Source organism: Hyperolius riggenbachi, chromosome 11 (assembly GCF_040937935.1).
Source record: "Hyperolius riggenbachi isolate aHypRig1 chromosome 11, aHypRig1.pri, whole genome shotgun sequence".
Classification (NCBI taxonomy): domain Eukaryota; kingdom Metazoa; phylum Chordata; class Amphibia; order Anura; family Hyperoliidae; genus Hyperolius; species Hyperolius riggenbachi.
The window spans coordinates 172002326-172028356 of NC_090656.1; the positions used below are offsets into that span (position 1 = coordinate 172002326).

At 44.0% G+C, this 26031-nt stretch overlaps 2 protein-coding genes across 3 annotated transcripts in view; one reads left to right on the forward strand and one right to left on the reverse strand.

Moving 5' to 3' along the window:
- LOC137537649 (cytochrome P450 2J6-like) overlaps window positions 1-26031 on the reverse strand; it is a 109848-nt gene that overhangs the window by 81705 nt on the left and 2112 nt on the right. The window contains exons 2-4 of one of the 2 annotated variants that reach the window (XM_068259556.1): window positions 13886-14193; window positions 12519-12681; window positions 4158-4310 (exon numbers count right to left, since the gene is read on the reverse strand). In XM_068259556.1, coding sequence (XP_068115657.1) covers window positions 4158-4310; window positions 12519-12681; window positions 13886-14047 — 478 coding nt within the window. In that variant the 5' untranslated portion in view covers window positions 14048-14193. The remainder of the gene's footprint in view (window positions 1-4157; window positions 4311-12518; window positions 12682-13885; window positions 14194-26031) is intronic. The other variant, XM_068259557.1, reaches the window with a different exon arrangement.
- Window positions 12348-26031, forward strand: part of LOC137537650 (phospholipase A2, minor isoenzyme-like) — a 76220-nt gene continuing 62536 nt past the window's right edge. The window contains exon 1 of the mRNA XM_068259560.1: window positions 12348-12369. The gene's annotated coding sequence lies outside the window, so the exon portion shown is untranslated. The remainder of the gene's footprint in view (window positions 12370-26031) is intronic.

Sequence of the window (26031 nt, forward strand, 5' to 3'; positions counted from 1 at the left end):
GCTTATCTTTTGTCTTTAATAACGTTTCTAGAGTTATCACCATGGTGATGAGGCATGTAGTATTCAGGAAACATTTTACCTCGGGCAAACCTAAAGTTACCGCTTCTGTCTTTAAGTTAACTCTCCAATCCTTAAAATAACTCCAGAATTCTAACGTTAAAGAAAGGCTGTTAATTAACTGCGTGTGAAAATAACTACAGAGGAGTTAATTTAACTACAGAGGAGGTAACTTAACTACAGAGGAGGTAACTTAACTACAGAGGAGGTAATTTAACTACAGAGGAAGTAACTTAACTACAGAGGAGGTAACTAAAGGAATGAAGAGATAAGATAACTCTCTCACGTGTGGAGGTAAGTTTTCTCTTGCCTTATTATCTCCAGCATGATCTTAGTGAATTGAGGCCAATTATGTCAATGCAGAAGTAAAAATTCAATGTGATGCTACAGTTACAAAAATACAACTTAAAAGTTAAGTACAAAAAGGGCTCTGAGATGTACATTGCAGATTTTTTGTCCAGAGCAGCATTACCTCAAAAACATGTCACAGGAGATACCCCGCATTATGAAATATTTTCCAATAAAGCTGAAGAAGATTTTCAGCGTGAAGTAGAACAGATTAACTTAACAGAATATTTATAATAATAGTGTCCAGGGCCGGTTTAAGCAACAATGGGGCCCCAGGGCAAAATAAACCTGGGGGGCCCCCCCAACAGATACCCCGGAGAAAAAATTGGTATTAAGGGACCTTTTTTGCAGCTGGTATAGTCAGGGTTTGAAGCCCCAATCGGTCGGAGCTCCACATTCTGGCTACCCCAGCCTGCATGGGGGACAAGGGGTTAAAAAGTTTCAGGAGGGGGACCCCACATAATTTAAAAAAAAAAATTCCCACACTCTACATAAAAAAAAATTGGGAAAATAGGAAAAAAATGCCAGGGATCTTCATACAGCCATATTGCAGCTGTATAGCGATCCCTGGCCAAAGCGCTGCGGCTGCGTATGGACCCCCTGGAAACCCTGTCAGGAAATGTATTGCTCTTTCTTTTGATACATGTAAAATTACACTACTGTTAGGTACTAAAAGTGACCTTTCCCGCATTTAAAAGTATACTTTTTTCCTTCGAAACTTTAAAATCGATTTTCTCAAAAACGTTAAGGTCTTTTTGAAAAATTGTTTTTTCCTCTTATTCCCAATGATCTCCTTAACATATCCTGCAAATTTAGGGTTTCTAGAATTTAAGGTGGATTTGCTATTAACCATTAAAGTCGTTTGGTTTTTAAATGTGTGTTTTTTTTCCTTTGAAACTTTAAAATCGATTTTCTCAGGAACCATAAGGTCGATTTGAAATTTTTTTTCCCTCTTGTAGCCACTGGGGGCCCCTACAAGCTCTGGGGCCCTGGGGCAGCTGCCTCCTTTGCCTCTATGGTAGCGCCAGCCCTGATAGTGTCAAACTCCAGACTGCAACAAATGCAATGCCATACTGAGCAAGACGAGTTATTTCAGGCGCTGAAAAGAACTGTTCTATCAGGTTGGCCTGATCAAAGGGAACAAACGCCAATGTGCATTAGAGACTTCTGGGGTTTTAGAGATGAAATCACCATACAGAACTGAATTTTGTATAAAGGACACAGAGTCATCATACCCAAAGGTATGCGTCCAGAAAAAAATCAAACAAATTCACTCGAGTCACCTAGGCATAGATGCAGGTCTTCGCAAGGCAAAGGATCTAATACTTTGGACACAAATAGGTCCCGATCTAATAAAAGAACTGCAATACTTGCAATACATTTCTACGCAGGTAGACAGAGGAACCTCTTATGACACACAGTTTGCTAGCTCTACCCTGGAGTAAGCTGGAAATTCACCTATTATCTGTGCTTGGACAGGACTATTTGATAATAGTTGATTATTAATCAGACTTCTGGGAGATAGATGCATTATTTGACACTAAATCAAGGACAATAATTGAATGCTGCAAGATACATTTTAGCCGACATGAAATACCTAATTCGGTCATTACAGATAATGGACCACAATTTGTCAGCTCTGAGTTTGACCAATTTGTAAGAAAGTGGGAATTCAAACATATTACACCATCCCCATACCACAGCCAATCCAATGGCAAGGCCGAATCAGCTGTAAAAATAGCAAAGACACTTAAAAAGCCAAGAGAGATGGCAAAGATCTTTGGAAAGCTATCTTAGATTGGAGAAACACACCAACAGAAGGTAATAAAAGTAGTCCAGTCCAAAGACGTATGTCCAGAAGAACACAAACTCTTCTTCCCACAGCTCAAAAGCTTCTGGTTTCCAAATTGGTTGACGGAGTAGTTGAACAGATTGAACTTAAATGCAAAAAAGCAAAATTACACTATGATAAAGGAGCCAAGGAGCTCCCTGAGTTGGCTATAGAGCAATCAGTGCGCATGCAACCAACACCTTCTTCAGATAATGGACTGTGGCAGAAAGGTACATGTGTACAGCAAGTTGCTCCACGCTCATATGTAGTGGAAGCAGACAGACATTTGTACCGAAGAAACAGGAGATTTCTTAGAGCAACAGAGGAGAGAAGTGATACAGACAATGAGGAACCCTCTCTGACGGACAGAGACTGTCCAGCTCATAGGCAAACACAGGGGGGGATTACAGCTGCCCAGAATCCCCCCTCAGACCAGGGCCAGCGCAGTGCCTGGGGACAGGCACAAGTTGAGACACCAGAATATCTGCAGTAAGGTATATGCTGTGTGAATGCTTCACTTTCCTCTTCATTACCAATGTTGGCTGTCCTCATTATTATCTGTATCCCAACTGCTTCTGGTCAATCCCGTTGTTGATCGGGAGCAGATCGGACATTTAGGAAATAATTGACAGAACCTGTCAGTCGGATGGGAAATTGCATTATGTGTACCCAGCATGATGTCCTACCATATAATTATACTGTATTGTGTGTGGCTGAGGGAGACATTTCAGGAATCCCCCCTTGAAAATCCTGGGTTTGCCCCTGCAGCTGTGAGCATACCAGACAATACATTACTCAATGATTTGGAGTTGGGGACACCTGTAGGTGATGGTTCTGCACCCCCTCGCTGCACTTGATCTCGAGTTAGCAGAACACTTGTGAAATACTGTATATAGACTACATCCTCTAACTTATTTTTTCTTAGTAGATGCACCAGTCCACAAACTGTCTTATGTTTAGCATTTACTTATATTTGCAAAAGAAGGGAGATGTTAGAAGATTGAGATTCATGTGTCTGCTCCACCTACAGTGACATACGAGTACTGCATTCTAGGTGCTGCATTCTCATCAGTATAACCATGTCCCACCTACAGTGCCTTCCCTTTAACCCTCACTACTGCCAGCTTCACCTCATAAGCTTTGACCCTTCCCCACAGCAGTGACATTTTCCTTCCCCATTCCTAAGTTATAGCAGCGAGGCATAACTAGCAATCAGGGGATCCCTGGCCAAATGGTGAGCCCCCCCCCCCCCATGCTCACATACCGCCCCCCTCCCGCTCATCCTTTAATGAAGCCCACAGCCTAGGGGCTCATCTGCCCAATGACATGTATCAAGTGCGAGAAACTTAAAGAGGAACTCCAGTGAAAATAATTTAATAAAAAAAAGTGCTTCATTTTTACATTAATTATGTATAAATGATTTAGTCAGTGTTTGCTCATTGTAAAATCTTTCCTCTCCCAGATTCACATTCTGACATGTATTACATGGTGACATTGTTACTGTGGGCAAGTTATGTAGCTGTCTCTAGCTGCTCTGGCTGTTACAGACAGCTTTAAACAGCCATTTCCTGTCTGTGAACATTGTTACATTGTGGCAGTTTGCCCAGAGTACCGCGGTATTCAGAGCCTCTTGTGGGAGGGGTTTCAGCACAAAATTAGTCACACAGCGCCCCCTGATGGTCTGTTTGTGAAAATCATTGTATTTCTCATGTAAAAGGGGGTATGAGCTACTGATTCGGATACAGTTCAATTCTTGGTTGGAGTTTCTCTTTAAGATCCATTTTAAAAACAATACTGATTTTGGTCTTGATAAACTTATGCTTATTGCTTCCCTTTTCCATGTTCTTGTCCTCTCATAAAAAAATGCCAGAGCTAGAAAGTAAAGGGTCTGAAGGAGGGATCCAGTAGCACACAATCTCACCTTCATTCTTCCTAAACTCCTGAAGTAGGTAACTGCTCTCCTCTCTAATCCTCTCTTCCATGGACTTCTTACCCAGACCAAAATTGCGCAGTGTGGACAAGGTGAAGCGCCTGTGCTCCTTCCATTCCTGGCCATAACATGCAGCCACCAGACCTGGAATAAAGAAAAGGCTTACAATAATCTAATATAAAACTAATGAAACTAAATTTACATTTTATATCTTAAAGTGAAACTCAAGGCAAATTTTGTTGTACTTTGGATAGGAAACAGAAGGATTAGAACCTCTGTCAGTTTTTAATCTGTTCCCTAAAGGAAGACAATTCCTTTCACTTGCTATTTCACTGTCTGTTAATAGTGTTAGTGCTCGAATTCCACACTTTAGCACCATTCAGCACTGAACCTGCGGACTGAGTCAGGAGGAATTCACCTTCCTGCACTTTAAAGGGAATCTGCAGTGAAAATAAACTTATGATATAATGATTTGTATGTGTAGTAAAGCTAAGAAATAGAACATTATTAGTACAGATATGGGTCTCATATTGTTTCCAGTACAGGAAGATTTAAGGAACTTCACTTGTTACCTATGCAAAAGAGCTTCTCTGAGCTCTCTGACTAATTAAGTCAGAGAGCAATGCTATTTTCTGAAGCACTTATTCATCGAAGAAACAATGAAAGACAATTCAGATAAGATTCTACTGCAGGGGAATTCAAAGGGTCATTAGCTCTGTTCTCTGTCGTAGTTAATAGTGTAGAGTGTAAACTGCAAATATAATGTTATAATACAAGAATAATACAATGTTATATATAAAATAAGCTATATAATTGAAAATAAAAATAAGACTTTTTTCTTTGCTAATAACTATGTATGTGTACTGCATATGTACTACACATACAATTCCTTATAGCATAAAGTTTTTTTCGATTCAGTGTCACTTTAAGGCGTGTTTCACATGACTCCGATACTTCCTTCTTTCAGCTGTGAAAGGAAGAGGTATTGCGCTATGCAAAACATACCGTTAAGTGCAAGTAAGTGACCTCTCCCTGACCCTGTCCGCAGGTTGAGTGCTGAAAGCTTGGTGTTTGGGTGAATTCTGATGGATTTTCCGTATGGGAACACCAAAACTCTCAGTTAATATCAGGACAGAAAGTGAGATGAACTGTAATACAAGATCAGTTGGAATGTCCCAATGGTGTATCTATTCTGTTGATAACTATAACAGGTGGAATTACCCTTTAACTAGAAGACATTTTCTCAGATTTGTTGTTTTGCCTCCTGAACAGAAAGTGAGGAGAAACCTCACAAAAACTCAAAAAATACCCTCACTCATACAACAATAAAAACCAGGCAGAGGTTTAACATTCCCATCAGCTACTCTCAAACTGAGGGGAAAAGAGTATCGCCTTGATGTCAATTCAAAGCCCCCAATGTCATAGAAATGCATATCATTAACATTCATTGGGTACAGTAGATATTGGGTGGTTTGATCAATGTTCTGTATGATTACATTACAATAGTGTTACTGTAACAAACGCTGGAGAGGCAGCCGCAGTGAACAGCGCTACCACCGCAGCTGCCTCCAGCTCCCTGTCTAGCAGTGTATCCAGGCCTCAGGCGTCTAGCACCCCGAGGACGGAACTGTCAGTTGCACATAGGGTTGCCTTGTCGCGTGCGCGCGTGCACAGACAGGACCTTTATGCGGGGAGGAGGCGCGTCAGCTGACCGGCCGGTCGGCTGACGTCAGAGGAGATGCTCGCCGCTCCGCATTGGTTGATAGGAGGGGGCATGCCAGAAGGGTCTCCTCTGCTTCATAAGCCTAGCTGTATCACTCGCAACTTGTCTGCTGTTGCGAATACTTGGTGTTAGCGCTCAGACCCTTAGATAGTTCCGGTGTGCTTTGATCCAGGAGGAAACCAGGGATTTCACACAAGATAGGAATTAGATAGCCTTAAAGTGAACCTCCAGACTAAAAATTGACTCAGCAGCACTGGAAAGGCCTGGTGTTTCTTTAACTGTTTCACAGCATCAGAACTTTTTTTCTCTTATACAAGCCTCATTTTTAGCTGCACAGAAAAAAACTGCCCGGGCATTTTTCCCCTAATGCTGTGCAAAGCATGACGGGATTTCTGATGTTGTTGTTCTCGTTCTGCTGTTTTGGTGCAATTTTTTTTTTTTTACATTTTGAATTTGACATTTGAAGCCTAGCGTGTGCAGCTGGGAGGGGTGATCAGGAAACAGGACAGTTGGAACTGTGTCTCCTGCTCCCTGTCACCTCCTTTTAACCAAAAAGATGGCTGCCCCCATAACAAAGATGGCAGCCCCCATGAATCACAAACATTTACCTGCTCTTTTAAAACGGGGTGGGTAAGAGATTATATTACCTATCTATTCTAATTAACATAACTAATGTAACTTGATGACAGTATGTTTGTTTAGGCTGAAGTTCCCCTTTAAAGATTATACTTTACTGTGTTATCATTTGTGCATGACAGCTTTTTGACCACTGTTCAGGTCTGCATTCTGCAGGTCTCTTGAAAAGAGACCTTTTGTCAGTTTTGCAGCTTGCTGCTGCTGAGGAATTTGCATACGTTTGTCATGCAAATTGACTAGCCACATCCTTTGTAGGCTGGCTCTATATATACTATGTGATTCCACAGTACTTCGCTGGTCATAAGGGTTTGTCCTGTGAAACACTCCTGGAGTGTCAGCCATGCTTATTGTTTAACCACTTTACCCCCGCGCATACGTATTTCTCCGCCCCTTTTTCCATCCTTTAAAAACCAGGGACGGAGAAACACGTACTTTCCGCGTTCCCGACGCTGCCCGCGGTCCCGCTCGTAAACACGCTGCCCGCCGCTAGTAAACACGCCGCCGCCCGCTCGCCCAGAGATCAATGAACGGGAAAATCCATTCCCGTTCGTTGATCTAAGCCCCACAATGATCAGCTGCTCTCCTATGGGCAGCGCGATCATTGTGAGAAAAAACTCACGTGTCCAGCCTCCTTATTCTTCCTCCAAGCTTCCGGAAGGAAGCTTGGAGGTCGCATTAAAACAAAAAGTTACTGTGGCCATCTTGTGGCCAAATAGTAAACTACACCCTACACATTTTTCACATACAAATAAATGACTTTTACACATAAAATTAACTCATTACCTCCCACACTCCCCATTTTTTTTTTTTTGTAATTAAAAAAAAATTAAAACATTTACAATTAAAAAAAATACATAAATAGTTACCTTAGGGACTGAACTTTTTAAATATTTATGTCAAGAGGGTATAACACTGTTACTTTATAAACTATGGGCTTGTAATTAGGGATGGACGCAAAACTGAAAAAATGCACCTTTATTTCCAAATAAAATATTGGCGCCAAACATTGTGATAGGGACATAATTTAAATGGTTTTATAACCGGGACAAAAGGGCAAATACGTTTCATGGGTTTTAATTACAGTAGCATGCATTATTTAAAAACTATAATGGCCGAAAACTGAAAAATAATTATTTTTTTCCCCACATTTTTCCTATTTTCCCATTAAAACACATTTAGAAAAAAATAATTCTTGGCATAATGTCCCACCTAAAGAAAGCCTAATTGGTGGCGAAAAAAACAAGATATAGTTCATTTCATTGCGATAAGTAATAATAAAGTTATAGACGAATGAATGGAAGGAGCGCTGAAAGGTGAAAATTGCTCTGGTGCTCAGGGGGTAAAACCCCTCAGTGGTGAAGTGGTTAAAGATTAGCTTAGAGTAATTCCTGGGACTGCACTAGGCTTCCTTGCTAGAGCAGTCAGGATTGTATTATTTGTATTGCCTGTTCTGTCTGTCTGTGGGGTGCTAACCAGAGCAGCGGTTGTTACTGGTAGGCCCTTCTGTTCATCTGTCTGTCGTACTTGGATCGCACTTGCTCTGGCGGAAAGAACAGTGGATCCAGCTCGCTTTGTTTCTATACTTGGATCACACTCGCTCTGGCAGAAAGAGCAGTGGATCCTGCTAAGCTCTCTTGCTATGCTCAGATCGCACTAGCCTCTAGCGGTAGCAGCTGTGGATCCTTCTGATCTGCTTCTTGGAGTATAGCTGGAGCAGCGGTTGCTACCAGCTATCCCATCACCCTGTTTCGATACTTGGATCGCACTCGCTCTGTCGGTAAGAGCAGTGGATCCTGCTAGCTCTGTTACTTTACCTGGATCGCACTCGCTCTGGCGGAAAGAGCAGTGGATCTTTCCTATCCTGTTTCCCGTTCATCTGTCTTTCTTGTCTGAGACGAATGCTTGCTGTAGCCTCGGTGAGGTGACCGTTAAGCAAGCGCTCGCGTTCTCTGTTTCATGTTTGGGTGGCGGGGGTTAGTTAGGCGTGCTTGTCTCTGTTGTGCTTAACATGCAGAGACCGCGCTGTAACGCGTTCGCTGTTGCGACTGAGTGCGGTGTTCGCGTTTAGTTAGCGTTTGTTGTTTTCCTTATCTTCTCATTGTATGGTTTGCTGTGCCTTTGCTACTCTCGTCCCCTGTCCTGTTTAAACCTTGTGTCACCTCTGGCAATCGCCTCTCTCGCGATTGCGTCCCTACTTTGTTTCTGCTGTTGTGTGTGCACCGTCGCGGGTTGGCGACTAGATTGGTGCACATACATACATTCTGTCCCTGTGCTCATTCTCATTCGCAATCGCTTCCCTTGCGATTGCGTTCTCACTTGGTTTCCTCTGTTGTGTGTCCACCGTCGCAGGTTGGCGGCTAGATTGGTGGACATACATACATTCCTCATCTGTGCTTATTCGGTCTTGTGTCGCTGTTAGCAATCGCCATCTCTTGCGATTGCCTTCTCACTTGATCTTCATGGTTGTGTGTTCATCGTCGCAGGGTGGCGACTAGATTGGTGGACACACATACCCTCTGTCGCTTTGATCTCTCTCTTTCAGGGCTATCTTGCCCTGCGTTTCTTCTCTTCGTACAATTTCTGTCTGACGTCAGTGGCAGGGCAGAGGAGCTGTTCCTCTGCACTCCACAGCTCCATCTGCCGACAGGAATCTCCCTCTACAGGTGCGTTGCACCTTTTGCTGGGTTCCCTCAAATTATACGCTTGTGGAGGATTTCTGCAGTGTCAGCGCACGTCCTGTGCGCTGACCAAGGAGAGAATTCCACAATCGTTACACTCTGCCTTCCGATTTTGTACTGCATCTGTCTGTCTGTTGCCAAACCCGATCTGTCTGACCACTCTACTCTCACCAGAGGGCCCTTGACTCTGGTGAGGAACGCTGTACTGATAGTACCCACCAGCTCCTCTGGTGAGGTATTGCTAAACCTATCAGTATTGCTGTTGCACCAATCACTCATTGCTATTTGTTGTCACATCAGCTTCTGATATACCAGTATTATAGGTGATTCTGCAGATCACCATATAATCAGGTATATATCTGCATTATAGGTGATACTGCAGATCACCTAATAATCAGAATTCTGTTCCTTGCTGACACAAATCATTAGTTACCTTACTATTATAATTATATTTATTATAATATTTTTTCAAATACCCTGAATGCCCATTCTTTTTCAGTAGAGTAGTTTTACCCTGGCCCTGTAGTGGACAGATATCTTCCAATTGTGATTTATTGTCATTTAACATATGACCAGGGATGTCAAATGCCAGTCGTCAAAACCAGAGGTTTTGGCAAAGCTCAAATTAATTGATGAGGCTGAATCAGGAAAGGTGTGGTTCATCAAGTAGAGCACCTTTCCATTTCTCAGTCCATCCCAAACACTGGCATGGATATGGCCCTTGAGGACTGGAGTTTGACACCTGTGATCTAACCTATATCGTTTTAACATATGAAAAATTCCTAGTGCCATTGCAAAACTTGCATGATGCTGTGCCTTGCTCTCTATTATGGATTTTGTGTGCTGATATTGAGGAAACTAACAGAGCTAACCATTAATCTTTTAAAGAGACTCCGTAACAAAAATTGCATCCTGTTTTTTATCATCCTACAAGTTCCAAAAGCTATTCTAATGTGTTCTGGCTTACTGCAGCACTTTCTGCTATCACAGTCTCTGTAATAAATCAATGTATCTTTCCCCTGTCAGACTTGTCGGCCTGTGTCTGGAAGGCTGCCAAGTTCTTCAGTAGAATCAACAAAGGAGGATCCGCAGTCACAGCGAAGTAGTAAAAGCTGGTATTCTTTATTGAAAAATGCCACAAAAAATGACACACATGGGACCAAGAAATGACTGACGCGTATCGGGCTCAAAATCTGCCCTTAATCATAGTCATACAGATTCTGAAAGAGGCGGGGACTTTATAGCAGAAAGAAAAGGGAGGGGAAAGCCCCACACCCAATCGTCCTGAGAAAAGCCACAACCCCTTAAAGAGAACATCACACAACTTGTAATGAAAGACAACTGGATGGTTAAATAGAAATAGTGCATCATTACAAAAGTACAAAAATGTAGCAAGATTTGTAAAAAACATCTAAATATAAAATTACATACAACTGGTACAAGTGAATATAAAAACTGGCAAATGAAAGAAGAAATGTTACTGTTTCTTAACTGTCGTATATTAAGCTGATGTCCCAACGGGTGTTTAGGCCATCAGGAAAACGGGTACCCATGCGGTGGATCCAGAAGGCTTCTCGTTTAAGGAGAAGCTTCTTGTGGTCGCCTCCCCTAAATGGGGTGACCACTCTTTCCACGCCCTGAAATTTGAAGGAAGTAGAGTGCTATGTGAGGAGTGCTACGTGAGGAGTCAGAAAATTCCGAAGTGTCAGACTGGGACCCCGAGGTGTCCTGGGGGCCAAAGCTGACGTTTTTTCTAGGAGTGAACTTGAGGATAGATTTGGGTGACCTGTGGAAAGATTCCCACCTTCCCCTTTCATAGACAACATTTTTTTTTTTTTTTTTGTTTTTTTTTTGTTTGTACATACCACTAATAAGTCTTTTCCCATTTTGCAATACATTAATTGCAATACTAAACATACAATTTATGTCATTACGTGCACCGGCTGTCACATTCAGTATGTGGGGTGCACCACCCGCAATCTTCGAGCGAGGATAGGTGAACACTACTGTGGGACGAGTTGGAACACGTTTAAAAAATCAGCTGTTTCCAAACATTTTGAGAACTGTCACAGTGGTAATATGACTTCCTTCAAATTTCAGGGCGTGGAAAGAGTGGTCACCCCATTTAGGGGAGGCGACCACAAGAAGCTTCTCCTTAAACGAGAAGCCTTCTGGATCCACCGCATGGGTACCCGTTTTCCTGATGGCCTAAACACCCGTTGGGACATCAGCTTAATATACGACAGTTAAGAAACAGTAACATTTCTTCTTTCATTTGCCAGTTTTTATATTCACTTGTACCATTTGTATGTAATTTTATATTTAGATGTTTTTTACAAATCTTGCTACATTTTTGTACTTTTGCAATGATGCACTATTTCTATTTAACCATCCAGTTGTCTTTCATTACAAGTTGTGTGATGTTCTCTTTAAGGGGTTGTGGCTTTTCTCAGGACGATTGGGTGTGGGGCTTTCCCCTTCCTTTTCTTTCTGAAATAAAGTCCCCGCCTCTTTCAGAATCTGTATGACTATGATTAAGGGCAGATTTTGAGCCCGATACGCGTCAGTCATTTCTTGGTCCCATGTGTGTCATTTTTTGTGGCGTTTTTCAATAAAGAATACCAGCTTTTACTACTTCGCTGTGACTGCGGATCCTCCTTTGTTGATTCTACTTTTGGCGTGGCTTGCCTGATCCTGCACCGGTGGAGTGGTTTTGTTTTGGGGGTTTTAGAGCGTTTGGCTTTTCTACTTCCAAGTTCTTCAGTGTTGTGGTTCTGCTATGAGCTCCCCCTTCCAGGCCCCTCTATGCACACTGCCTGTGTATTATTTCGATTAGGGCAGCTTCTCTCTTCTCTCTTATCTTTTACAAGCTGGATAAATTGTCCTCTGAGCTGGCTGGGCTTTCACATACTGAGGAAATTCAGACAAGGGCAAAGCGGTTTGCAGGAAGAAACAAGCAGCCTGAAACTTCAGTGCATGAGAGATGCAGGAGGAAATACTGTAATAATTTTTATATACCTAAATATGTATGCTATTTTTTTTCTGTCTTGCAGTGTTACATCGCCTCTTTAAGGCACAATACCTGAGGGAGTTGGCTTGACCAACAAAACACCTTGCTGAAGTGTCCAATTAAAACCCTTGGAACCACCTCTGAAAAGTTTGTGAGGTAAGTGTTTTACTGTATTTACCTATTTTATTTTACTATCACTGCCATTGGGCTCTTCCTCAACACGTTTCTTGAATGTTTTATCTAATAAATAAGTCATAAGATTCCACCATTACAATCACCACAAATATGGAACATTGAGGCTTTACCTTTGGTACCGGAGATGGCTTCTGCAATTCTATTCTGAGGTCTGTCTGCAAATTCCACTCCTCTGTTTACCAGAACTTCTTTGATGTCTTTGAGCCCTCGAATGACCACACCTGGCGTGATCCCCAAATAGATGCTGTAAACTGGGCCATACACCTCAGAAAACTGAAAGAGAGAGAATAAAGTGCACCCTATAAACACTGAAAGAATGCAGGAACTGCTCAAACAACCAATCAGGTGAAGCAACCTTCACCCACCAGTAAAAGACAATATTTTGCAGTAAAAGAAAAAAACAAAAAACATGACATTATAGAAATATTGCTATTATCCACTGGCCTATTTTCTTAATATTGAAGAAATCTCTAGTCCCCTCTCTGATGTACTCTTCATTATAACACAAAGCACACATTTGCTTTGGCTTCATCAATGTGTTATCCATAGACTGTATAGATTTGGCTGACATCACTCAATTGAGAACTTCTGTAGAACCTGGCTAAAATCATACTTCAGAGTCAGTCTGCAGATACATAAGTAAGAGGAAAAAGTTACAGATTTTCAGAACTTTATTTTGATATGAGGAACTAAAAAAATGGGTAGTAAAACCCCAGCTGAATCTAAAATTGACCAAATTTACTAGTCCATCTCCTCATGGGGATTCTCAAGGTTTTGTTTGTTTTCAAAAGAACGGCAGTTGCTAAGATATAACATCATAATAATAATAATAATAATAATAAAAAGATACCAGCCAGCCTCCCTAACAGCAGTTAGACTTAGCAACTGCTGTTCAGTAAGTGCTTTTGAAAACAAACAGAACCCTGAGGAGATGGACTAGTCCAAAACCTGTCGGTTCAATTAGATTCAAACTGCTTACTTTTTTGCTGGAGTGGTCCTTTAAAGCTGCTCTTTCGTTCTCCAATTGTCATCCCTCCACCCTCCTCCATAGCAACAGAACATATTTCTAGTCTCAAGGCTAGGGATTTTTCTGTACAGCATTACAGCAAACTGTCGCACAAAGGATTGTTCCCTGATTCCCGATGCGTAACAATTCTCGCATGTGTGTGCCTACCTCCTGAAAAATGATAAGTACAACGCAAGTGTTCCATGTATACCTGCACAATATTTAATCAAATATAGCAAAGCTTGCAAATAAAGAGATTGCTTACAGCCTATTCTACAGAATATTCTGTTGTGTTCAGTAATCACAGATGCAGAGTAAAAGTAACTAGGTTCATTTATAGGCTTTCAGTAGCTCTCAACTAGGGATGATCAATGAGATGCAAAGCGCAAAACGTTGCCGGAAAGCGCCCAAGTGTGAACGGGGCCTTGGGATTTCATACACATTAATTCAGTTTGCTGTACTGTAACTTACTCTTTTGAAGTCCTTCAAAGGATCAGTAAAGTCTAATTGCAGTAGGTTGCCCAAAACAGGAAGTGCTAGAGGCCCAGGAGGGAAATCTTTTGGTCGAGAGAATTTCCATCCTAGTAGACCAAAAATAAGGAGACCCAGCAGCAGAGCAGTGATCAGCTCCATGGCTGAAAGTTTATGCTGTCTATACTGCTTCCTGTAATTCAATGTATAGCAAAGAGCCAGCTCCTCCTAGATGGGAGGATTTGATGATAGCTGGTGTTTGGTTACACACAGGCTACACAGACAGCTACTGCAGGTTTACAAGTCACCTGTGGTGTTGAAAAGAAAAAAAACATGTTGAAATGTATCTTTTTAAAAACGCAATAGAAAAATAGAACTCCAAACAGACAAGCTAATTCCATATAGCAACTATATCAAAATTGCTGAATTAGGGCTCGTTTCCACTAGGGCGAATCCGCATGCGGGCACTGCATGCGGATTCGCATAGCTAATGTTAGTGGATGGGGCTGTTTCCACCTGTGCGGCGTGCGGGAGCGATTTGGCAGCGGGCCAAATCTGCACGGCGGGACCCACAGTTTTCGCCTGCGTCGGGAATCCGTGCGAATCGCCGCTAATGTATTTAATAGTAAAAACGCATGCGTTTGGTACATGCGTTTTTACCCGCGATTTCGCGTGCGATTTCGCACCCTTCCCAATGTTATTTTGTCCTGGCAGTGTCATGGTTAATTTCGCATGGCACCCTGCCATGCGAAATCGCACGCGAAATCGCGGGTAAAACGCATGCGGAAACGCACCCGCATGCGTTTTTACAAGCGTCGGAATGCCGGCGAAATCGCGTCGCACTAGTGGAAACGGGCCCTAAAAAACGTCTCACATAATGTAAAAATCCAGTCATTCCTTTTTCCAAAGGCACTCTAAATTTTTAACTACAGAGATATTGATACCTATAACACATGCAATACTAGCACTTGAACTCGTATTTAATAGTAAAATAAATTAAAACAGTTGGTAGTGTACAAATCACTAAACAACATTCCTCCCATTTATTGCATACAGGCCTGTTTGTAGCTTCTTTTGTGCCCACTGATAACTTTTTCCACCACCCAAGCCAACTGCTCCTTGGCACACTTAAAAAAGTCACAAACACAATCTTAGGCCTGGGTCTCATTGGGGATCCCCCGAGTGATTGTCACTGTATTCCCTGTGCATTTGGAAGCTGTACAGTGATTCCATGCTTCCATTATTGGTTGTGTGAATAAAGTTTGGTATACTTACCGGTGTCCCGCGATGTCTGGCTTTAGGCTCGTAGCCCCGCCACTAAGCAGAAGCCATAGGTGCTTCTCTAGATCCAATTAGAAGCCTACTGTGCCCGCTTGTGCTAGGGAATGGGGCCACGGGTGAAAGCCAGACATCGGAAAACACCCGGTTTATTTAAACAAAAGAAAAATATACTTGATGCAAAAGATGTATTGGCTGCAAATTTGCTTTTGAATCACTTTTCAAACGCAATACAAAAGTGATTTTGCAGCCATCATATCTTTTGCATTGGATCGCAAAAGCTCCAAAAATGCTGCAGGACCCAAAATTGCGATTTTACGTGCTCTCAATTTTTGTAGTGGGCTCCACTCCATGCGTTTCACTGGCAACGTGCTTTTTGGAATTACTGGGGAATGTTGGCGCTCAAGTGGGTCAAAGGCCTTTCATAGGTTGTATTGGATCATGAAAAATGGGATTGCATCGCTGATATAAAGTCACATCACACCCTACCATTGCGATGGGACCCGTACAGTGCAGCTTACAGACCACTGAGATTATATTGTCACCTACGCCATATTTTTTCTCTCTTATTGAAAAGGCAGATCTTATGCCTTAAAGCGGACCCAAACCAAACATTATTTTAATTAAAAATATTTAGTTGCACCACTCTGACACATACAAAGATAAATAAACACTCCTTCAAGCCTATGATCATTTCAGTGCATGCTTTTCACCCCTCTCTTTTCATAGCTAGGGTTATAATGGGGGCAGCCATTAGCAATTCCTCCATTGCCGGACACCATCTACTCCACCAGTTTGCCGGAAAAATCCCGGCAATTTGAAAAGAAGGGAGGGGTTCCTCCAATAAATGTAAAATATTTTATATTTGTCATCATGCAGCTGAAAAAAGGCTGATATTTATTATTATAATTTAGAAAATAGATTTTATTTCTGAAATCTTGTATTTTTAAATTTGGGTCCACTTTAAAACGTATGTTTTTCTGCACAGACAAGTGTGCTCCCAGCCTACATTTTAAAAAAAAATTTGTGTGCTTTTCCCCAGCCTTTAGAGCTCCTCTCATGTTAATTGTCAGCTTGATTGGGTGGATTACTATATCTTTGCAATGTTTCACATAACAAGTGCAGTAACACATAGAGATTCTGCTGGTGGTATCTTCCCCCTAATGTTCAATTGCACCCCATAAGGTTTTGGCCCATGACCCTGGGATAGTCCCACACTCAGCCTTTTTATCTATTTAGATATGTATCCCATCATGAATTCAGACATTGTATGTGTAGTAAGCAATTGCATCCATGGCTGATTCTAGACTTTTTTTTCTGCCTGAAACAAACTTGTAAGGATGCCCCCCCCCCCCCCACACACACACACACACACACCCATTTGGAATGATTGCACAGCACCCCCACAATTTGCACTGCACGCTATAGCTGTGGTACGATAAAACAAAAGAAAAAAGCCAGGTATAGGTTCCCGCTGTATAGGAAGCCAGTTATAGGTGTTCCCAGTATAGCTAGCCAGGTATAGATGTCTCCAGTATAGCAAGCCAGGTATAGGTGCCCCCATTATAAGTAGCCCAGTATAGCTGCCCCCAGTATAGCTAGCCAGGTATAGGTGCCCCCAGTAAAGCTAGCCAAGTATAGGTTGCTCCAGCATAGGAAGCCAGGTATAGGTTGCTCCAGTGTAGCTAGCCAGGTATAGGTGCCCCCAGTATAGGAAGCCAGGTATAGATGCCCCCAGTATAAATAGCCAAGTATAGGTGCCACCAGTATTGCTAGCCAGGTATAGTTGTCCCCAGTAAAGCTAGCCAGGTATAGGTACCCAGTACAGAAAGCCAGGTATAGGTGCCCCCAGTATAGGAAGCAAGAATTGGGTGCTCCGCCATGCTGCAAGTTGACTCCTCTCTCTGGAAAGTGGAGTCACTACTGCCCTCCCTCCTCCAGTCCTCCTCGGCTGGGAACGGTTCACAATCCCTTGCTAGGCAGGCAGGCAGCAGAAAGCGTCACTCTCCTTCCAGACTTTCAGTTTCTGCCTCTGCCCGCCGTCTTCATCATAGGCTGACTGCTGCGTGTAGTAGGAAGGGCAGGGGGGTCTGGGTGAATGGTGGACAGGCGGGCGGTGGAAGGCCAGTCAGCTTCGCTCACTCTCCTCACTTCTGCCTTCTGCCTGGCGCTGCACTCAGACATTTCGCCGCATCAGAAAGCCACCTCAGGTCACGTCATGGGTGGACCAATGCTGATTGCATCCATCACTAGCATAGAGACCACTGAATTCGAATGATCTGGTCATAGCTCAAGGGAATGCCCACATAAATGTGGACAGGGTCGGACTGGGACACCCCCCCCCCTCCGAACCCCTCCCCTCCTCCTCCCCCCCACTTTGGGCTCACATACACATGTACTCTAGAAATTTTGCATGATTATGGTAGGGAATAGATTGTGAGCACTTCTGAGGACAGTCTCCAATAGGGATATGTCCACACGCGGCGCGCCGCAGCAAAAATAAATGGGTGTCACCACGCACTGGAACATGGGCGTGGTCATGATGGGTCATGGGCAGACTAAAAAAAACCCCCATAAAATAAGTAGCGGTGTTATTCACAGAGATTAGGTCCAACCAGATACATTTTGTGAGAATCCGCGGAGACGCCGCCGCCGCGTGGGGCAGCATGGCGGCGGTCTCTGCTTCCCAGCCAGCAAGTTCCGCCTCACATGCGGAACTGCTGGCACGGGCTGGTGGGGACACCGCCGCCGTGGCTGGCGACTTGCCGGCGGGTCCAGTGGTGCAGCCGGCAGCCTTTAGCACGCGTTCGCGTGCGGACCCCGGGCCTGGCCTCTCTGCTACACAGAGGCAAAGGGTCACGCGTGCGCGCAAGGAGGCAGGATGTATACCTCCTACGTAGGAGGGTCAGCTGACTCTCCAGTCAGCTGACTGCTGGAGCACTGAGGATTGGCTGGGCGGCTGGGTGGCGCTGCAGATGCGCTCCCAGCATATAAGGAGCCTTTCTTCAGTTGCTCCTTGTCTGCTGTTGTGAATACATTGCTGTGTTAGCGCTCAGACCTTAGCTCAGTGCCCTGGTGTTGATACTAAGGATTTCACATTTTAGTTAGGATTGTATTTGATATTGTATCTGTGTTTTGACTGCGGCTATCCTTGACGACTATCTCTCTCTACACTATTGTACCTCTGCCTATCTGATTCTTGTTGCCGACCTCTGCCTGATTACCGATTACTCTTCTGCCTTCCGCTCCTGTACCGCTACCGCCATCTCTGTTGCTGAACCCTTGCCTGTCTGACCTTTCTCCCTTTAGTGGAACGTCTCCCACTGGAGGGTTATCTCTGAGGCTTGCCTCTCCGAGACGCCTGCCCCAAGCAGACGATTGCTGCTAGGGAACAGAACAATTATTAATTGGCCTCAGGCTCCATATCATCTTGGTTCAAACAACAATTACTTTATTGCACAAACATGATTCAAATCACAAGGAGGCTCCTTCATTGGAACCAATACACAGGTATCAGTTAAAAACTTATTTCTGCGCAGAAAGTCTCTACATTAAAACCACCAGAGCCTGCCCACATTACCCCTCAATAAGTGCTAGGCTTGCGTGCATGGAGTCTGTCCTCAGACCATTATGCTCCATGCACCCAAGCCCAGACCACCTAACTTTCACACAACAGCACACCACCAAACACACAGCAGCTGCCTCCCCCTATTGGGGATAAGTCCATTCAGGATGTAGTGCACAAAGCTGCAGCACGAATAGGTTAGCCAGTTTAAGCACGAAAAGGCAAGTTAGTTGACTTAGCAAGCCACATAGAGACAATGTTGCCCAGACATCATTCCTCCAGCATTAATCATGGATTATTATACTTGCGTTGGTCCACAGGGTATGGCTTCTCCCAACTGGATGCCAGAGCGCTCTTTTCACCAGATGATCTGTGGCTGTTACTGTAACGATCGTATTCTTTGTATGGGAGCTCAATCTCTTTTTGATGTTTCCCAGTATTTCGCCTCAGTGCCACCTCACACGTGCCCCCTGTTTATGGGTTGCTGCACTCGGCTGCCATAGCCCTCTCATGCCCTTTGGTTAGCGCTTGCTATTACCGGCTGACTGTGTCAGTGTATGGTGGCGGGGGACGCTAGTACAGCGTGGTGCAGGGTCAGGCTCCTCCCACCGACCAGTTTCGCGTCACATGACGCTTCATCAGGGCGTGGCTTAAGGGCGCTCAGTCCATCTCTTTATAGGGAGGTTTAAGATTACTTCCTAGTGTGACTCACTCACCTCTTGGTGACGTCACACTGTTATTCAATCCATTGCAGCTTTATTGTTCACATTGTCCCATAATGTTAATCACGTATTTGTTCGAATCTCTTTCCTTTCTTGGTGTCATTTTTCCCCCGGATAGTCTACAGATACACTTCATTTCATTCACCATTTTTGGCATGTTACATTTTATCTAAAGTGATATATCCACAGAAAACGTGGTATTTCATCATTATTCAGTTCTTCCATGCCATCTAGTGGATTTTATATGTATTGCAGGTGTGTTACTAAAAGGACTATCAGACTATTTTCCCTATTCATTCAGCCATCAGTCATACATATCTACTGGCTGCACTGATATTTATTATTATAATTTAGAAAATAGATTTTATTTCTGAAATCTTGTATTTTTAAATTTGGGTCCACTTTAAAACGTATGTTTTTCTGCACAGACAAGTGTGCTCCCAGCCTACATTTTAAAAAAAAATGTTTGTGTGCTTTTCCCCAGCCTTTAGAGCTCCTCTCATGTTAATTGTCAGCTTGATTGGGTGGATTACTATATCTTTGCAATGTTTCACATAACAAGTGCAGTAACACATAGAGATTCTGCTGGTGGTATCTTCCCCCTAATGTTCAATTGCACCCCATAAGGTTTTGGCCCATGACCCTGGGATAGTCCCACACTCAGCCTTTTTATCTATTTAGATATGTATCCCATCATGAATTCAGACATTGTATGTGTAGTAAGCAATTGCATCCATGGCTGATTCTAGACTTTTTTTTCTGCCTGAAACAAACTTGTAAGGATGCCCCCCCCCCCCCCCCCCCCACACACACACACACACACACCCATTTGGAATGATTGCACAGCACCCCCACAATTTGCACTGCACGCTATAGCTGTGGTACGATAAAACAAAAGAAAAAAGCCAGGTATAGGTTCCCGCTGTATAGGAAGCCAGTTATAGGTGTTCCCAGTATAGCTAGCCAGGTATAGATGTCTCCAGTATAGCAAGCCAGGTATAGGTGCCCCCATTATAAGTAGCCCAGTATAGCTGCCCCCAGTATAGCTAGCCAGGTATAGGTGCCCCCAGTAAAGCTAGCCAAGTATAGGTTGCTCCAGCATAGGAAGCCAGGTATAGGTTGCTCCAGTGTAGCTAGCCAGGTATAGGTGCCCCCAGTATAGGAAGCCAGGTATAGATGCCCCCAGTATAAATAGCCAAGTATAGGTGCCACCAGTATTGCTAGCCAGGTATAGTTGTCCCCAGTAAAGCTAGCCAGGTATAGGTACCCAGTACAGAAAGCCAGGTATAGGTGCCCCCAGTATAGGAAGCAAGAATTGGGTGCTCCGCCATGCTGCAAGTTGACTCCTCTCTCTGGAAAGTGGAGTCACTACTGCCCTCCCTCCTCCAGTCCTCCTCGGCTGGGAACGGTTCACAATCCCTTGCTAGGCAGGCAGGCAGCAGAAAGCGTCACTCTCCTTCCAGACTTTCAGTTTCTGCCTCTGCCCGCCGTCTTCATCATAGGCTGACTGCTGCGTGTAGTAGGAAGGGCAGGGGGGTCTGGGTGAATGGTGGACAGGCGGGCGGTGGAAGGCCAGTCAGCTTCGCTCACTCTCCTCACTTCTGCCTTCTGCCTGGCGCTGCACTCAGACATTTCGCCGCATCAGAAAGCCACCTCAGGTCACGTCATGGGTGGACCAATGCTGATTGCATCCATCACTAGCATAGAGACCACTGAATTCGAATGATCTGGTCATAGCTCAAGGGAATGCCCACATAAATGTGGACAGGGTCGGACTGGGACACCCCCCCCCCTCCGAACCCCTCCCCTCCTCCTCCCCCCCACTTTGGGCTCACATACACATGTACTCTAGAAATTTTGCATGATTATGGTAGGGAATAGATTGTGAGCACTTCTGAGGACAGTCTCCAATAGGGATATGTCCACACGCGGCGCGCCGCAGCAAAAATAAATGGGTGTCACCACGCACTGGAACATGGGCGTGGTCATGATGGGTCATGGGCAGACTAAAAAAAACCCCCACAAAATAAGTAGCGGTGTTATTCACAGAGATTAGGTCCAACCAGATACATTTTGTGAGAATCCGCGGAGACGCCGCCGCCGCGTGGGGCAGCATGGCGGCGGTCTCTGCTTGCCAGCCAGCAAGTTCCGCCTCACATGCGGAACTGCTGGCACGGGCTGGTGGGGACACCGCCGCCGTGGCTGGCGACTTGCCGGCGGGTCCAGTGTTGCAGCCGGCAGCCTTTAGCACGCGTTCGCGTGCGGACCCTGGGCCTGGCCTCTCTGCTACACAGAGGCAAAGGGTCACGCGTGCGCGCAAGGAGGCAGGATGTATACCTCCTACGTAGGAGGGTCAGCTGACTCTCCAGTCAGCTGACTGCTGGAGCACTGAGGATTGGCTGGGCGGCTGGGTGGCGCTGCAGATGCGCTCCCAGCATATAAGGAGCCTTTCTTCAGTTGCTCCTTGTCTGCTGTTGTGAATACATTGCTGTGTTAGCGCTCAGACCTTAGCTCAGTGCCCTGGTGTTGATACTAAGGATTTCACATTTTAGTTAGGATTGTATTTGATATTGTATCTGTGTTTTGACTGCGGCTATCCTTGACGACTATCTCTCTCTACACTATTGTACCTCTGCCTATCTGATTCTTGTTGCCGACCTCTGCCTGATTACCGATTACTCTTCTGCCTTCCGCTCCTGTACCGCTACCGCCATCTCTGTTGCTGAACCCTTGCCTGTCTGACCTTTCTCCCTTTAGTGGAACGTCTCCCACTGGAGGGTTATCTCTGAGGCTTGCCTCTCCGAGACGCCTGCCCCAAGCAGACGATTGCTGCTAGGGGTCAAGATTCCTCACTCAGCCTGGTTAGAGGATCTCACTCACGGGGTTCCCATTCAGAGGTAACCACACCTCTGAGGAATTGCCGTGTGGTGGATATTTCCACACTTCTGTGATATATCACTGTATTTAATGTGTTTCTTTGCTGGGTGTCCAGAGGTTAGCAATATATCTGTATTATCGGTGATTCTGCAGATCGCCAATAATCAGGTATATATCTGCATTCTTGGCGATACTGCAGATCGCCAATAATCAGATTCTCTCTGTGTGCTGACACCGATCCTTACACATTTTAGCTAAAATAATTAAGTAGTTACATGCCTCATGATAATTCATCAAGTAGTCAAATGGCAGCAGATTTCCCGACAAAATGCAATCAGATTGGCAGCAGATATCCCGACAAAATGCAATCAGATTGGCAGCAGATATCCCAACAAAATGCAATCAGATTGGCAGCAGATATCCCCACAAAATGCAATCAGATTGGCAGCAGATATCCCCACAAAATGCATTCAAATTGGCAGGTATATAGGTGTCCACAGTATAGAAATACCCAGGTCTATAGGTGTCCCCAGTTTAGGTAGTCAGGTCCCCAGTTAGTGGGGGCCCCCATGCTGGAAGGGGGGGCAATGGGCACAGAGCGGCAGGGAGGGGGGGAAGCCTTCCCCCCTCACCTAGGGCCCCCCTTCCGTGCTCCCCCTCCAAAATTGCAGCCAGCAGCGGCAGCGAGCAAGAATCACTTACCGAGAGAAGAGCTCTGCATGCCGCTGCTGGTCTGGTCTCCTGCACTGCAATGTCCAATCACGCTCTTACAGGAAGTACTGAGAGAGCGTGAATGAACAGTGTCAGTGCAGAAGAGAAGACCAGACCAGCGGCACGCAGAGCTATCGCTCTCTGTAAGCCGTTCCGCTGGCTGGCTGCAATTCTGGAGGGGGGAGCATAGAAGGGGGGGGCCCTAGGTGAGGGAGGGGAGGAGGACACTTTCTACCCTTCCTGCACTGTGCTTCGGCAGCTCAGTCCGAGTCTGTCTGTGGATATGTGGAAACAACAATCACAGAAGTAGTGTGCATGAGGGGGTTTTCTGTCCAGTGCATCCCTGGCATCCCTTTAGATGTGCTGCAGCCACTAGTGGGAGCTCTTCTGTATACCAGTATATAGATATATACATCTAAAGGGATACAGAAAAGCCTTTTTAAATGTCTATGTGGCTCTCCCTATTGGTGGTCTGCTACACCTGTCATGTCAACCACATGGAGACTGTGAGTTGCTGGCTAGTCAGAGCTGAAGGTAAATAGCGAACACTTTTACCCCTTTTATGGAATGTTTGTGAATTGCAATATCTTTACATTCCTTGAGGTATTTACTGCACAAGTCGGTAATTTACCTCACTAGTCTGTAATTTTACTTTTCAGTGCGGCAATAGTTTTAGTGAATTGGCATTCGGCATGGTGATCGGTAAAATCAGCTGTTTTCTGCATTACCGAATGTGGTAATGCTTAGTGAATTACGGCCTGAGTGACTTGGCATTTGCTATACACTTTGATCATCATGTTATATTTGTCACTGTAATTACTGTGTCTACCAATTTTGTACCTGGACCAATGTCTATATTTTGTGCATACTATTGACTGTATTATTATGTACTCCATGTCTGTTTCTTCCTTGTACAGCACAACAGAATATGTTGGTGCTTTTCGAATCAATAATAGAAACTACAGAGCTAAGCTGGTCTCCAAATGCTGCCAATAAGTGCTTATAAATATTATATCACTAGATGGCACTGTTGCAATACAATTCAACACTGAAACTAGCTTCCAGTCCACATATGATAGGTCTCAGGGGTGTCAAACTCAATCACATGAGGGAACAACATTAACCACTTGAGGACCTAGGGCTTTCTACCCCTTAAGGACCGGCCACTTTTTTTCCATTCAGACCACTGCAGCTTTCACGGTTTATTGCTCGCTCATACAATCTACCACCTAAATGAATTTTGGCTCCTTTTCTTGTCACTAATAAAGCTTTCTTTTGGTGCTATTTAATTGCTCCTGCGATTTTTACTTTTTATTATATTCAGCAAAAAATACATGAATTTTGGCAAAAAAATGATTTTTTTAACTTTCTGTGCTGACAGTTTTCAAATAAAGTAAAATTTCTGTATACATGCAGCGCGAAAAATGTGGACAAACATGTTTTTGATTAAAAAAAACCCATTCAGCGTATATTTATTGGTTTGGGTAAAAGTTATGGCGTTTACAAACTATGGTGCAAAAAGTGAATTTTCCCATTTTCAAGCATCTATGACTTTTCTGACCCCCTGTCATGTTTCATGAGGGGCTAGAATTCCAGGATAGTATAAATACCCCCCAAATGACCCCATTTTGGAAAGAAGACATCCCAAAGTATTCACTGAGAGGCATAGTGAGTTCATAGAAGATATTATTTTTTGTCACAAGTAAGCGGAAAATGACACTTTGTGAGAAAAAAAAAAAAAAAGTTTCCATTTCTTCTAACTTGCACCAAAAAAAAATGAAATCTGCCACAGACTCACCATACCCCTCTCTGAATACCTTGAAGGGTCTACTTTCCAAAATGGGGTCATTTGTGGGGTGTGTTTACTGTCCTGACATTTTGGGGGGTGCTAAATTGTAAGCACCCCTGTAAAGCCTAAAGGTGCTCATTGGACTTTGGACCCCTTAGCGCAGTTAGGCTGCAAAAAAGTGCCACACATGTGGTATTGCCGTACTCAGGAGAAGTAGTATAATGTGTTTTGGGGTGTATTTTTACACATACCCATGCTGGGTGGGAGAAATATCTCTGTAAATGACAATTTGTAAATTTGTTTTACACACAATTGTCCATTTACAGAGATATTTCTCCCACTCAGCATGGGTATGTGTAAAAATACACCACAAAACACATTATACTACTTCTCCTGAGTACGGCGATACCACATGTGTGGCACTTTTTTGCACCCTAACTGCGCTAAAGGGCCCAAAGTCCAATGAGTACCTTTAGGATTTCACAGGTCATTTTAAGAAATTTCGTTTCAAGACTACTCCTCACGGTTTAGGGCCCCTAAAATGCCAGGGCAGTATAGGAACCCCACAAATGACCCCATTTTAGAAAGAAGACACCCCAAGGTATTCCGTTAGGAGTATGGTGAGTTCATAGAAGATTTTTTTTTTTTGTCAAAAGTTAGCGGAAAATTGATTTTTATTGTTTTTTTTCACAAAGTGTCATTTTCCACTAACTTGTGACAAAAAATAAAATCTTCTATGAACTCACCATACTCCTAACGGAATACCTTGAGGTGTCTTCTTTCTAAAATGGGGTCATTTGTGGGGTTCCTATACTGTCCTGGCATTTTAGGGGCCCTAAACCGTGAGGAGTAGTCTGGAAACGAAATTCCGCAAAATGACCTGTGAAATCCTAAAGGTGCTCATTGGACTTTGGGCCCTTTAGCGCAGTTAGGGTGCAAAAAAGTGCCACACATGTGGTATCGCCGTACTCGGGAGAAGTAGTACAATGTGTTTTGGGGTGTATTTTTACACATACCCATGCTGGGTGGGAGAAATAACTCTGTAAATATACAATTGTGTGTAAAAAAATCAAAAGATTGTCATTTACAGAGGTATTTCTCCCACCCAGCATGGGTATGTGTAAAAATACACCCCAAAACACATTGTACTACTTCTCCCGAGTACGGCAATACCACATGTGTGACACTTTTTTGCACCCTAACT